The following is a 15,000-nucleotide window of genomic DNA, read 5'->3' on the forward strand; positions in this document are numbered from 1 at the left end:
AGTTCACAGAGCTCACAGTCTGTCAGTAATTCACAAAACCAGGGTGATTATTGGTACAATTAATTCCCTAAGAGGAAAAGTCTTGTCAACCCACCTCTTAATAATACGTTATCTACTTTTTTAAGGGTATGTGAAGAAGATTTTAGAAACACTGTGAATGTTAAATCGAAACACAAGTGGTATAACTTAACAACTAACGAAAGAAAAGCTTTGTTGGAATTGTCTAATGATGATACTCTTAGAGTAATGAAAGCTGATAAAGGGGCGGGGGCTGTGATTATGGATCAATGTGATTATATTAACAAAATTCATGAAGATTTGATTAATGACGACTTTTATGTTAAGGTTTCTTTACTCTCATTTTGATCAAATTGACAAGGTCTTGCAATCTTTACTTGAGAACCATCACATTAATAAGAAAGAATTTATTTTCATGTGGACACAGAATCCTTGTTTAGGGAAATTGTTTGGCATCCCTAAACTACATAAAAATTCATGTAACCCCCCCCTTCAGACTAATTATATCTAATAAGAGAGTAATAATGTGTGTATATAGATAAATATATATATATATATATATATATATATATATATTTTTTTTTTTTTCTGCATTATTTGTGTATATATGTGTGTGTTTGTGTAATGTTTTTAGGATAAGGCTATTTTTCTTTGTACACGTTAACTATCCTATCAAATTGTATGTAAATCTAGATAGTGAAGTACTGTAGGTATTCTTAGTGTGTTTCTATTTCTGTGGTTTGGTTTGTTTCTTTCGGACATTTGGTTGGTACTATTTTCTGTTTAATGTTTAGTATTTTGTTTTGTCATTGCTGTTGTTGATCAGAAGAATAAGGTCTGATAAAAGTTTCAACAAATGTACCAAATGTGACCACAAGATCCCTCTGGAAGATTCTCACTCCTCTTGTTTCTACTGTTTGGGAGCCTCACACCTTTGACGCATACTGTGAGGCCTGTGCTTCCTTTGGGCACAAAGTGCTTCAGAGTCGAAAGGACAAGCTGATATTAAAAAGATCTTGTACTTGCTCAGGTGGGTTCTTCTCATCCAGCTGCATGTCCTTCTCCTTCCAAAGCTGGATAGAAATCGAAACTGAAGGAAAAAGAGAAGGAAGAGGAAAAAAACTCAAGAAATGAAGACTCCTGAAAAGATACTTGAAAAATCTAGAAAAGTGTCCCTTGACCCATCAGTTATGTCTGGTCCAACACTGAAGATTGCAAAACTATTGGATCCAGTGCCTAGTCGGATATGATCTCTTTCACTCCCACATTGTTTCTCACTAGAGTTTGTAAGTCATTAACTGCATTCTCTGATTTTGCAAGAGAACTGCCAGTCTGGATTAGTTTGGTAGTCTATCATTGAAATCTGTTCTTTGAGTCTCACTGAAGCCAGTGTTGACAGGATGATGATGAGATTACACTGAATGCAAATACAGTTGGGTGTTATGTTGCCTTCATCTCCATGGGTTAATCAGAGAGTCATCCCATGTCCCCCCCTCTCCTAACAACTTCAAGGCCAGTTCTCTTCACAAATCTGCAATCCACGTATCCAGACATCTCTGAAGCATGTATGTCTGCATCAGTTTTGCACACTACTTTGACTGCAGCCTTACCCCACTCTTTTGACATGGACCTTGGATCAGGAAGACAGTCCAAGCTGAAGCTTTTGAGCCGGAATTCCAGGGGTTGTATTGAATCCTAAACTCTTGGTTCCTTCTCTTCTTCGTGAGCGTCTACTCTTAACCGCTCAAATCTGATTTCTGCTTTGGAATTGCAGTGGGTCAGTATTGGTGAAGCTCTCTCGGCTCTTGCTCCTAGAGAGAGCTTCTTGGCTCCGTTTTCCTTCTCTTCTTTCTAAGTCTTCAAGTGAATTTTTGCCTCAAGGAAAGGGTGCCTTCACCATTCTTGGATATGTCCCAATCCCCTACTTTGTGTACATAGACCACCGCGCCTTCTTTTTGACAGTGACTGTTTCCAAACGTCTTGGAAGTCCTCTGTCTGAGTTCCCAGTCTAATTTGGATCTATCAACTATAGTTCTCCAATGCCAGGTCCATAAGCGGATTTGTATATGGAGACATTTGGATTCATTGGAGCCTGCCACAGTGGTGCCTGTAGGTTACCAAAAAAAAAAAAAAAAAAAAAACTGAGAATTCTACCAGTACCAAAAAGATAGGATTCTCTACAGTAAAGGTCCTCTCTTAGATGCTGTGGTCGTAGTAGCAGCCACTAAGAGCTGTCTGAAGAGTACTTCTGTTCATCCCCATTTAGAGAATCTAATGCTCTGGACAGATTTGGAAAACTGGCTTTTGCATCATTGACCTTTTCTGTTAGAGCGCTGTACTATCTGGCTTCTGTTACATGATTTCAGAGAAACTCGACCAAGGAACTTACTAATTCTATCTCTGGTAATCTGCCAGCTGACATCCTGAAGAATGTGGAGTCTCAGCTACCTACTTTAAATTCACTTTCCAATGTTTCCATGTGCCTGCTGTCCAGTGCAGTTGATGGAATGGCTAGCAGCAGGCACCAGCTTAGCCATACACTGTCATGTCTGGATGTGGTTGTGTGATTTTTGTGGAAGGTGTTGAGACATCCCATTTTAGTGCTCTTTTGAAGGTTCTGCTCTTTTTGAACTGAAAGTTAAGGAGACACTGACCAGAAATGAGCGGGATGGTAAGACCTTGTTTGCTGCAGGAATCTGATCTTTAACTCTTTTTTTAAAGAACCTTTTCCAGGAATCTGCAAGAAGGAAAGAAAACATGGTTCATAAAATCGCACTATTTTACCAAGATGCCTCTTTGGATAAACCCTCCCATGGCCTGAGATGGGGTGGGTGTTTTAATGAACATTGCCCCAAAGGGCAAAGGCACTCTGCAGAATCAAGGATTTTGTGGACCCTTTTCAAGAATTTTTTTCAGTGCTCTTTATGGACTGCCGCACACTGGAGGCAGTCGGTGCTTATCCCACCACCCTCTAAGTTGGGAGGCAATCAATATGGACTGATGGGTGTTGTAGATAATCACCAGAGGATGCACGATTCCTTTCTTTTCATCTTTTTCCAAGCAAGAAAACCAATTACCCTAGTGCCACCCCACCAAATGTCATCTGTCATTGCAAAATTCACCAAGCTCTTGGAAAAAAGATCCTTCCATCAGGTCCCACAAGACCAACTAGGATTTGGCATCTACTCTCATGTTCTTTGTAGTTCCAAAAAAGACCAGGCCACCTAAAGCCAGTTTTGGACAAGAGTAATTTAAATCCGTTTGCGAAGCAGACAAAATTCCATATGGTCATGGTTCAGTCCATTCTACCTCTATTCAAGAAGGATGACTGGATGTGCTTGGTAGATCTTCATGATGCTTATTGTTATGTTAACGTAAACAAGCATTCAAGGAGAGGTCTTCTTTTTTGGCTAAGCGCCAATCATTTTCAACTCAGGTGTGCCCTTTGGACTTATCACAGCCCCTCTGGTGTTTATCATATGCATGGCAGTAATGACAGCCTATCTGACTGAAAGAGTTCTGGCTATTCTAGTACTTGGACGAATGGCTCCTAACTGTTGTGATCAAGAATCTGCTGATCCATCAGCGGGACCTTTTACTACCGTTACTTCACACCTTGGGTTTCACAGTCAGCATACCTCAGCAGCCAGCTAAATTCCACGTGGCCACTAGAATTCATCAGATGCCTCCTGGACACACACCAATAGAATAAGATCTGGTTCCTCCTTGTTTGTTGATGTACCAGACTACCAACAAGCTGTCTGTATGGAAATCCTACATTCTGGCAGAGAGACCGAAATCGTACATTCTGGCAGAGAGACTTGAAATGTCTGCAACGCTAGTAAGACTGGTCTCATCTAGGAAACACTGATGTGAAGATTGGCCTTTAACTGTTAGTTGCATTCTCTTACCAAACTCCAGGATTCTTTCATTTCAAAAAGTGGTATATCAGATCTTGGTTCACCCCTTGCCTCAAGCAAAACTGATTCTAAAACTTCCAGGTTTTTATGGTTTCAGCAGTCACTTTGGTTCCACTTTCACATTTTCACATGAGAGTTCTCCAGTGAACCGTATCAGTCCAGTGATCTCAACTTTATCAGCCCTTAAATACCCTCATCAGACTTACTCCAGTGTGCAGGACTCCTGTCAGTGGGTGGATGACCTCTCCACAATTGTTAGGTTATCTCTTCTGTCTTCCACCTCCCAAAGCTGTAGTCATCATGGATGCTTCCCGTTTATGGTGGGGGAGCATTATAAAAGACTGTCCAAGGTACTTTGACATCATTAGAGGCCAATCTTCACATCAGTGTTTCCTAGATGAGACCAGTCTTACTAGCGTTGCAGACATTTCAAGTCTCTCTGCTAGAATGTACGATTTCCATACAGACAGCTTGTTGGTAGTCTGGTACATCAACAAACAAGGAGGAACCAGATCTTATTCTTTGTCAGGAAGCCATGAAAGTGTTGCAATGAATGATGTCTTCCAGCAGCTTTCTTGTAGCAACACGTATCCCAGGGATTTCTGGTGTACTAGTGGACAAGTTGAGCAAAAACATTCTCCTGGCTCACAAGTGGTCCCTGAATTGAACAGTGGCGAATGAAATTTTCTGCCACTGGGGCCAACCTTACTGTGAATCATTTGCATCCCATCTAATCCCACCTTAATACCTCCTCAGGGTCAGTCACAGAGGGACACTGATTTATGCCTTTCCTCTGTTCCCTTTGATTTATAAAGTTCATTCAGAAAGCCAGAAGGCACAAGACAAGACAGATAATCTTCATTGTTTCTTATTGGTGTTAAGTTTGGTTCCAGTTTTTTCCTGCCCTCCTATGTCTTCTTTCGACACTGGCTAATCTCCTGTCGCATCCATCCAGATATCTTCTCCAGAATCCAAAGATCGTGAAACTAACCACTTGGTTCCTCCAATTTTAATGATGGCCAGAGATGCCAGGTTTTCAGACAAAGTAGTACACATCCTAACATCTTCACAGAAATCTAGTACTAGAAAGATATATGATAGTAAATAGAAAAGGTTTTCCTTTTTGGGCTGTAGAAAAGGGCTTGGACCCTTTCTACGCCTCTTCCTTTAATGTTAGACTTTTTATCAACATTTTTTCACACAGGTTTCAGTTTCTCTAATATAAAGCTACAATTACCATCTATTTGTGATATTCATATTGGCCACAATGAGATACCTGTAGCTTCCTTGAAAGACTGCAAAGTATTTAACGCAACTTTTTTACTTAGACCTTTTGTAAGAGATTCTGTTCATCCATGTGACATTACAGTAAAGCTGCAAGCACTTTTACCAGCTGCATTTGAACCAGCATTTCCCTTGGACTTAAAAGCTTTAACATGGAAAATAATATTTTTGATAGTTACTTCAGCTAAAGAGAGTCTAGAGATGGGTCTTCTGAAGACCATATCCTCCTCTGTTTCCAAGGATGGCATCTGATTTGAATATTTGGGTGCATAAAGCTTCCAGTTTTCTTCCCAAAAATTTCAAATAAAGGAGAATATACCTTACATTTGCATGACATTTACAGGCAAATTAAGAACAAAGTATTTCAGAAAGTCACATCAACTGTTAGTTGCATTCTCAAAAGTTAAGCTAGGGAGAGGAAAGGGAGAGTTGTTCAGAGTTTGTTATAGCCACACCTCTCTTTTAGAGACTCTGTCTAAGCAGTACGTTTTATAGCCAGGCGGCATGATTTCAGGGTCAGAGATGTGAGGTTTTGGCAAGGTTTATGAGAGATTATGTATGTCAGATGAGTGGATAGCAATCCAGGAATGAAGTTCTGTCACTTTGTAATGTTTTGGATGTTTAGGCAGAATATGAGTAGGTTTTTGGTGGATTGGGAGGTAGGTGGAAGAAGAGAATGAGGAGGTGAATGGGGTGGGGGGTGGGGTGGGAGGTGAGTTGAGAGGTCTGGGGTTGGGGTGAATATCTCCAGAGAGTAGTAAATTTAGATTGAGCAGATTGAGTGGGAAGAAATTGGGGCAGTAGTGGTGGAGCTTGTGTTTTATTTTAGGGGAGAGCGATGGGGGTTGAGACATTTTGCAGAGCAGAATGTTTGAGTGGTTGAATAGTGAGGGAGAGATGGTGAATGTGTGAGCAGCTGACAGAGTTTTAGTGGGTAGGATAGAGTAGGAGAAGGGTTGATGTGGTAGAGGTTAATGTGGTAAGAGATGGATATAGAGAGGAGTAGAAGCAGATGAGTTGTGAAGAAAGAGAGTAGCATGGTTGAGGGTGAGGTGAAGAGTGAGAGGATTAATGGAGGGGGAAAAGACTGGTGGATGTGGCTTGTATGGTGGAAGGGATTGAGAAGTAGGTACAAGTTTGGTGGTTTTGCAGTGAAAGTTTGGGGTGGAGATGCTGGTATAGAAGGTAAGTAGTTGGTAATAGAAATTAGAAGGGGAGAGGCTGGTGCAGAAGTTAAGTAGTTTTGTAATAGGAGTTGGGTAGAAATGGGATAGGTTGTTTTAGTATGGGAGTGTCTAGTGTAGGGGATGTTTGAGTGGATTGGAGGGTTTAGACAGGAAGTGTGGGCTCTTATTGGTGGGTGTAGTCTGTGTGACTAGTCTACAAGTTTAGGATAAGTGAGGGTGGTTGGGAATAGGGTTAGGCTAGAAGAGTATAGTGACCCAGAGCGTAGCGAGGGTGAATGAAGCAAGTTAGAAACCAGGCGAACAGTGTGCACAGCAGTAGTAATGCTGCAAAACAAAATCTGTTTGGCTTCAGCAAGTACAGGTAAATGGATGTATCTTAGAAAAAGCCAAGGTTTTAGAAGTAGCTTGCCTGTTTTGTGTGTCTACTTTTTAGTGAAGGGTCAATGTTTCCTGGATCCTTTTAATCATGCAGTGTAAAGTTTTGAGGCTTCAGGTACTTGGGAATGAAGAGACAAGAGTTCCTATGGGGAGGGTAGGGAGACCAAGAGTAGAGTTTTCCCAGATGGTGTGTGGGCTAAGTGCAGTTAAGCAGTTCGTGTTAACGCAACAGAAGATAGAGGGCAAAAAGCATACATTGCTGCCTGTTTTGTTTCCCAGTTGATACTGCATTTCACTTGTGGACTTCATTTTGACAAAACACTGTGCATACAAAAGGATTTGTAGCATTTTCTTATGGTCTCTCTAAGAAAAAGGGTTTTAAAGTATCCATGTCATCCTTTCCTCTTTGATTTTCACAGTGTATACATTTTGTAATCTAGAAATGTAACGGACCATTTTGCAATCTGCCTGTAAAAATGCTGCAGTGGTTGACATTTCTGTGGTTGGCACATGAGCATCACTGAATAATTTAGCAAGACATTACAAGTTGGATGTGATCTGCAGGTCTAGGTATTAATTTGGGGCTACCATTAATGAGAGCATTCTTTCATGCAAAACACCAATGGGATCAGGGTTAGAACTTTGTTATACTGGTGATTTTTTTTTTTTTTTTTTTAATTTTTAATTTAAATTAATCTGTCTGTCCTGTCTTTTGTTGACCGGGTTAATCCCACTAGGTTAGTAACCTCATTTTAGGGGAGACGCCAGATGATGTACTATTAGAAGTAATCTGTCTGAGGCATTGGGGTACTTTATTCACTTGAGCTGCCACCACGTCAGGCATATCAGGCCACTGTTTAATGCCTCATCTGAAGAACGACACTCTTATTAGTGCATCACTGCCCTTATGCTGCACTGTGTTATCAAAATTCAATCTATCTGGTATATGGGAATAGAACACACAGCCTTCTGCAATAAAGGTGTGTGCGGTACCTGTTGCACCACTGACTCTAATGGAGATGAAATTCCTAATAATTACTACAAAAGTTGCATATTACCATAAGTTTGGCCTGTGTTAGCAGTTTCATCTGTCACTGTTCCACTTTTGGTTTGGCAAACACCTTTGTTATTAAAGGGGCTCAGGAGTAGAGTGAGGGTTTTTTTTTTTGTGATTTGCTCTACTTTATGAACTGTCAGAGACCTGGAGATGTATGGCATTTTGGGTAAAGGACTGGATTAAGGTAGTATGGACAAGTTTTAGGCGCTATGTTAAGTTTTGCCAGTGTTGGTCCTGTTTCTGACTGTGGTTAAACTGCCAGCACAGCTCTATCATTACAGTAATTCTTACGTTTTCCCTAAGATCTGTTCTTCAAGTGAGTATTTTGCTCATCTGATTCTAAATGAAGGATGTGAGCTATTTGTAGTGTAAAATATAATGGACGGCTCGGGTCTTTTGGTCATGGAGCTATAACTGGCTCTTGCACCCACTGGATAACTGACACTGCGCAGTATGTCATATGTAAAGCTTGCCTAACACTTGTAGTTCCCTTTTGTTCCCATGTGGGTTCTTAATGACTGAAAGTTGTTTTCAGTTTTTTTGAGGATTTGGAGCTTTCTTTACATTTTTAAATAACTGGCAATTTTTAATTTTCGGGCTGTATTTTGAACATTTTTGCATCTTGATAATATATTCACTCTGCAAAAGTTTCCATTTAAGCTTACAGATGCCAGAATGCTGTCCGTAACTTGGAAGTATTAAATGTGCCTTCTTAATTGGTTTATTTTTTCTAAATTACTTAATTAATACAAACACATTATCTTTAGAGCTTTTTGGGGAAAATATGAAATCAAGAATATATTAAAAGTACTGCATTTCAAAGTCTTGACCTGACCTCAGGATTTGGGAGAAAATTCTCCCCCTCCTTCCCCCAAAGTTTTTAAGAGACCATAATTTCTACAGTGCCTAGCAATGAAACACCACTCCCAACATTTCAGAGGTTCAGATATACACTTATATGGTTGCATTTGTGTTGGGGATGTTGCTTCATTGATCCAGGTGTTCGCCTGATTTCAGATCAGGTGGAGGCAGCATTTGGGAAAGTTATGTATAATGTAGAAAAAGAATAAGATTTTGCTTCATTGATCCTGGCCTGCAAATTATTAGATACACCTGCTTGTGGCTTTTTTGTGTGTGTGTGTGTGTGTGTGTGTGTGTGTGTGTGTGTGTGTGTGTGTGTGTGTGTGTGTGTGTGTGTGTGTGTGTGTGTGTGTGTGTGTGTAAAGCACAGTATGGAACCCTCAAGCGTCCCTGTTTATTAGTATCCAACAACTATATCCCACTACCATACCAGAAAAACATTTCCAATAAGTGGAGGTAATCTGTTCTGGAAATCTGGCAGTGGTAGATGGCTGCCTGTTAAACTTAGCAGTAGTTAATAGAGCATTAATTTGCTATGTCTTGTTGAATATTTGTTTAAAGCACAGACACATAAGACACATATACCAAACGTTTAGCTTAGTATGTGATTTTGAATGTCATTTAAGTTGCTTGTTAAAGCTGGGACAGATTCAGAAATCCATTGCTTAGCTATATAGTAACTTGAATACATGGAGTAAATGAGTAGAAGAAAATGCAGAATTGACTTATTAAACTTCATTGATTATAATTTTAGTCCGTTTGATTAAATTGTATCGTGTTTTTTTTTCCCAGGATGATACTGGTGCCTACCTAATAGACAGAGATCCTACATTCTTTGGACCTGTATTGAATTATTTGAGGCATGGAAAACTAGTCATAAACAAGGATTTAGCAGAAGAAGGTCAGTATTTATTGAGCAGTGAAAATGTTGTATTTGAATGTGAAAGTATTGAGTTAATTGCATAATTTGAATTAGAACATTTATGGTCTGCATCTGCAATCATGCATTCATTTTTTAAACACCTGCTTAAACAGATTTTGGGGTCATGGGGAGCAAGATCTGTCTTGACACACTATGGCAGAGAGACTAGTCTGGACGAGGTATCAGACAGTTTCAATAAAGGCACATCAGTGAGCAATTTGGAGAACAGCTCACCTGTGGTGTGTTTTGAGGAAACTGGAGCACAAGGCAAAAATCCATGTCAACAAAGAGGATGTGTAGGCTAAGCACAAGATAAGCTCAGTAAAGCAAAACTGGAAAACAAAGTGCTGTAAGGCAGTAGAATAAACCACTGTGCCATTGTACCACCTGGAAGTGGCAAGTTTAAGTAAAACGTCAGATTTTTTTTCCTAGTAATAACTTAGTGGAACTTTTTTTTTTTTTTTTTTTTTTTTTTATTATAACCTTTTAGGCATTTAAGTTGAATTTGAACTCTGGGTGCCATGTAGTATTTTTATATTTAGGGGAAGCCTTTCTGAAAATAAATAATTGTAGTAGAAACATCTATAATTATCTTTATGCAGCTATTTGAGTAAGACAACATAAAACCAAAATTAGTACAGAAAATGTTGGTAAAGTAGGCACCCAAGTTAAGTCTTAAAAACAGTACTGTTTCTTGATTTTTAAAAAACAAATTGTTTTCCGTAGTGTGTGAGGGTGAAAATGTTAAGGTCATTTGCCTTTAGTTGTAGAATAATGTTTGGAGACATGGCAGATGCTTACCATACTGGTTAATTATGGCAAAAGCTGATTTTGTAGAAGTCAGTAGTTTTCACTTTTGACAGATGTGGAAAGGCTATTTGTAATTTCAAACCAATTTAGAAGCTTGCCTGCACATTCTGACCATATTATGATGCAGTGTTATCTGGGGTAAAGTGCAATTTGGGTATCTAAATTTAGGTTTTATGTGCTGATCAAATTATCAAGACTTATGGAAATTATAGATACTGCTCACTTTAAGACTGCATTCATTGAATGACTTTTTTTCTTAGGGAACATTGGAGTCTGTATTGGTGCAGTGACACAGTTACATGACTGTAAGAATTTCCTCTTACATGGTTGCTGCCAGTTTGTGTGAGAGCATGCATGTTTTTTTTTTTCCTCCATTCCTTTTTTTTCCTTTCATATCATCAACATTTTTAGCCAAATAAATACACAGAAGTTAGGAAAGGTAGATAAGTTTTGTTAGGGAGGCTGTTTCCACTTTTAACCTGCTGTGCTTAGGTTGTTTTGAAGATAAGGTTTAGCATCCTTCCCCCATGGAATTAACAGCAAAGTGCATTGTAGGTAGTGTTGCAGGGACACTGCTACTCCATTCACAGACATTTGTCATAATGCAGCAGCTGTCGAATTGTGTTATTACCTTTTCATTTGACAGGTACAGAGAAACACTAGGAGGATATAATGCTGTTCATTTTTGCCGTGCTTTAGTTCTAATTTCATAGATACATGAACTTTTACGTTTCAGTGATGGCAAAATTTGAGTAAATGTCAGTACTTTTAAATGAGTGTTCTGGTTTTCCTGTCAACTGAAAGGTTGTGTACGGTAACTTTTTTTTTCTGTTGAGAAGTGGTTTACATTTTTTCGGGGGGCTGGCAAAGTGTTATAGGATCATAGGAAGTTACAAGGCTATTGGCCGTGAGGCCCTTACAAGCCTAACCAAGAATTTAGCCCATGTTCCAACAAGTCAGCACCCTATACCACTGTCCATCAGGGACATAGGTGGAATCCTAGGGGTATATTTTGTATTCCCATCCAGATATCCAGGTTACGCTTAAAAAGTTTAATGAGATACTCTGCTTTATGTGGAGAGGGAGTCTATTCCACAAAAGAGGGAATCTCTGGGACACAAATCTGTCCCACCAACAAGTCCTATTGATGTCACAAACCAGGTTGAGGTCTTGCGTGCAGGTTACTTGAGTGGAACTTGACTTGCGGATATGCAGCAGTACCATCAGGGTGGGGTCTGAGATTGCTTTGTATGCCAGACAAAGGTCACCTCTGAGGAGTCGGCAGGAGACTGAGTAGAGGGACTGGGCTTTTAGCCTATCTGTGTAGGGTAGATGTTTGAGGCCCTGGATTTTCTGGGTGAGGAATCTCAATGGTCTCTTCAGCTGCTGCATGTGCTTTGTGAGGTACATGCCGAAAGGGGCATTGATTTAAATAATCAGTCTTATAAGGGAAGAATACAGGGATGTTATGACCACCGTGTCCCTGGATGAGCTACCCTTACTAATGAGCTGGGCCATGTAGAAAACTTTCTGTACAGCGGAGGCAATATGGTGGTCAAAAGTCAGTTTGCTATCAACCTGGGTTCCCAAGTCCCTCGCGATTGATTGTGTGCTTAGTGCCTTATCAGTGTGGTAATTTGTGGGGACGTTATTCTCCCCAAAAAGGATGATGCATTTTTTGGTATTCAGTTTGAGGCCATGTTTCTGATACCAGTCATTTGTTTGGGTGAGACCCTCTTGGAGGATGTCCACATCATTAGGGGAATTGTTGACAGCGCTCAGTGTGCAGTCATCTGCAACTTTGGTCAGCCATAGCCCACTAGATTTGGCCTGCACTTCTGAGAAGTAAATCCCAAATAGCAGAGGCCCCAACACTGATCCCTGGGGTACACCGCTTGTTATGGGCTATTACTTGAGGTGGCTTCCACTGTTTTAACTAGGCGAGTTCTATCAAATTTGCCAGTTTGCTACCCATCTGGTAACATGGATTAATGCCTAGTTGAAAGAGTTCATCTATTATACCCGAGTGGGGAATAGTATTGAAGGTCTTGGCCAGTTCAAGGTAGGCGGTGTGCACCGTCTTCCCCCTTGTCTATGGCCTTGGTGACTGCCTCAAAGAAGTCGGTCATATCTAGCAGGCAATCTCCCCTTGACAAAACCAAACTGTGTGGGATCAAGTGTCTGGAGGTTGCCAATGTCCTTGTTAATGAAGTCCATGATAATACGTTCCATGGCCTTGCAGATCAGGCTAGTTAGGCTGATGGGTCTCTCTAATTTCCTGGATTGGTAGATGCTCCACCTTTGTGCAAAGGGATGACAGTGGCGGTCCTCCACTTGGCTGGGACGAAGCCAGTACGCAGGCTTTGGTTGAATAGGGTGCAAATCAGTTTACTTGTTTTTGTCTTTGTGTCTGTTTGTGTGTTTTAGACTTGTAGTTTGTTTTCCAGGATAGTCCATTGGGCTACAAGAAGCCCATTTTCAATGGAGTCCTGGGGAGAAAATATCCAGAGAAATACAAATGCATAGTACAGAAAGAGCACAAATCCATAATATACATTTCAGTTAAATGTTAACTACGTATTCTGTATAGTACAAACCTATGTTGCACAGTTCAAATAGATGTTACATAATACAGAAATAAAAAAAGATTTTCATTAGGAAAATTGCATCAGGTTTTTAACAGCATTTTCTGCTTGCCTTCCATGGGAAGGAGTCACCATTTTTGGCTTGACCATGCAACAAACTACTGATGTTATGGTCTCCCTTTTCCAAGCACAAAAAGAAAAAAGTTAAACAGCCATTGCCACCACAGCAGGCTAGCAGTTTGCCTCCGCCACATGTGAGTGACTCTGCTGTGCCAGCTGATCTTTTATCCCGGATCCTTTTGGTGTACACCTACAGCTAGTATGGACTCTGGGTTAGTCACGTCCTCTGCAGATGGTAGAATCCCCTCAGCGGGTTAGGGAGAGCCACTCTTTGTCCTGGGAGTGGGACTAAGGAAGCCTTTCCTGTTGTGCCAGAGTGCTGTGCCATCACCCAGAGAAGTTGCTGCCATTAGTAACACATTTGGCCCAATTTTTCCTGTCAAAAAGAAGCAGAAAACTAGGCATGTATCTGTTTCTCTTAAAATTTCCTTAGACAGGAGTAGTTCACTGGGCCTGCCTCAGGGTTTAATTCAGGCTATTGATCATTTTTTTTAAATAGTTTTTGCTTAAAGAAAGAGGGTACCTCTCTTCCTGAAAATATTCAAGATTCTGACTCTGAACAGGAAGATGAAGCAACAGCTACAGGGCTTTCCCCTCAGATTTCCGACTCAGAATCGGAATAGAGCACAGTTTCTGAGTCTCATTAGACAGGAGTAGTTTACTGTATCTGGCTCAGGGATTCATTCAGACAGTTGATAATTTTTGTATAGTAGTATCTGGTAAAAGAAAGAGGGATTCTTACTTTCCTTAAAGAAATTCAAGATTATGAATCTGAATAGAAAGTTGCAGAGATGGATACAGAGTTTTACCATCAGATTTCTGCTTCAGACTAAGAGGCAAGCTCAGTTTTGGATTCTCCCTGTTTGGGGTGGGGGGGTTCTTTCTCTGAAACTTTTGCTAGAATGTGCCAGTGTTCCCTTAGAAAATACTGTGACATGTTATAGAAGGAATTTCCAGAACCCACACCCATTTCTTCTGTTCCCTCTCCTTTAGGGATGTGCTATATTGTCTGTAATTTTCCTGATAGTCAGCCAGCTGTCTCTAAAAAGGCAGACAGAATGTATAAAGTTCTTCAGTCCTTGAACTATTTATGCACTATTCTGAAACCTGCCTCAGAAGCTAAAGCTTTAGTTTATCCCACTACTGCTAAATACTTCGTTAATTTCATCCTCAGCTTGAATTTTTAATTGTCAGGCCCATATATTAAAGCTTGTTCTGATTTAATTGTGCAAATATGAGAAATGTTTTATTTGCAGTTTCTTGTGAGGAAAAAATTTACTTTAAATTGGTTTCCTGTATTGCACAGATCATTCCTCATTGTTTATAGTGTGTGTGTGTGTGTGTGTGTGTGTGTGTGTGTGTATATATATATATATATATATATATATATATATATATGTGTGTGTGTGTGTGTGTGTATATATATATATATATATATATATATATATATATATATATATACGTCTGTTAAAACATCGAAAGTGCAGTTCATCGAACTGCACTTTCATGAACCCACTTTAGTGAAAGTGGATAACATCGAACATGCACTTTCGCTAACGTAAATAAAACAAAATTAAAAAAATACAAAAAAAAAATCTTAACACTACTGTGCAGGGGGCAAGCCCCCCTGCACCCCCCCCCCCCCCCTACTTTTAATATTCTAACTCCGAGATCGCACTACAGTGGGGGAAAGGGAATATTCCCTTATCCTCACTGTACTGCAATCTCCACAAAAGATTAGTTAGTTGTACATCAACAGAATATGTTGATGTACAATTAACAAAACATGCAAACTGCATGTTTTTTCATTTTTTACTTTGTTTAGCGAACGTGCATAGTCGATGTTATGCACTTTCGC

The 15,000-nt window shown here is 39.9% G+C and overlaps 1 protein-coding gene across 2 annotated transcripts in view; it reads left to right on the forward strand.

Annotated features, from left to right (window-relative positions):
• KCTD5 (potassium channel tetramerization domain containing 5) overlaps positions 1 to 15,000 on the forward strand; it is a 1,265,680-nt gene that overhangs the window by 205,663 nt on the left and 1,045,017 nt on the right. For both annotated transcript variants that reach the window (XM_044089537.1, XM_044089538.1), the window contains exon 2: positions 9,498 to 9,606. In XM_044089537.1, the coding sequence (XP_043945472.1) occupies positions 9,498 to 9,606 (109 nt within the window). The remainder of the gene's footprint in view (positions 1 to 9,497; positions 9,607 to 15,000) is intronic.

The sequence above is a fragment of the Protopterus annectens genome, chromosome 12.part0, assembly GCF_019279795.1.
Source record: "Protopterus annectens isolate FY-2018-M chromosome 12.part0, PAN1.0, whole genome shotgun sequence".
NCBI lineage: Eukaryota > Metazoa > Chordata > Ceratodontiformes > Protopteridae > Protopterus > Protopterus annectens.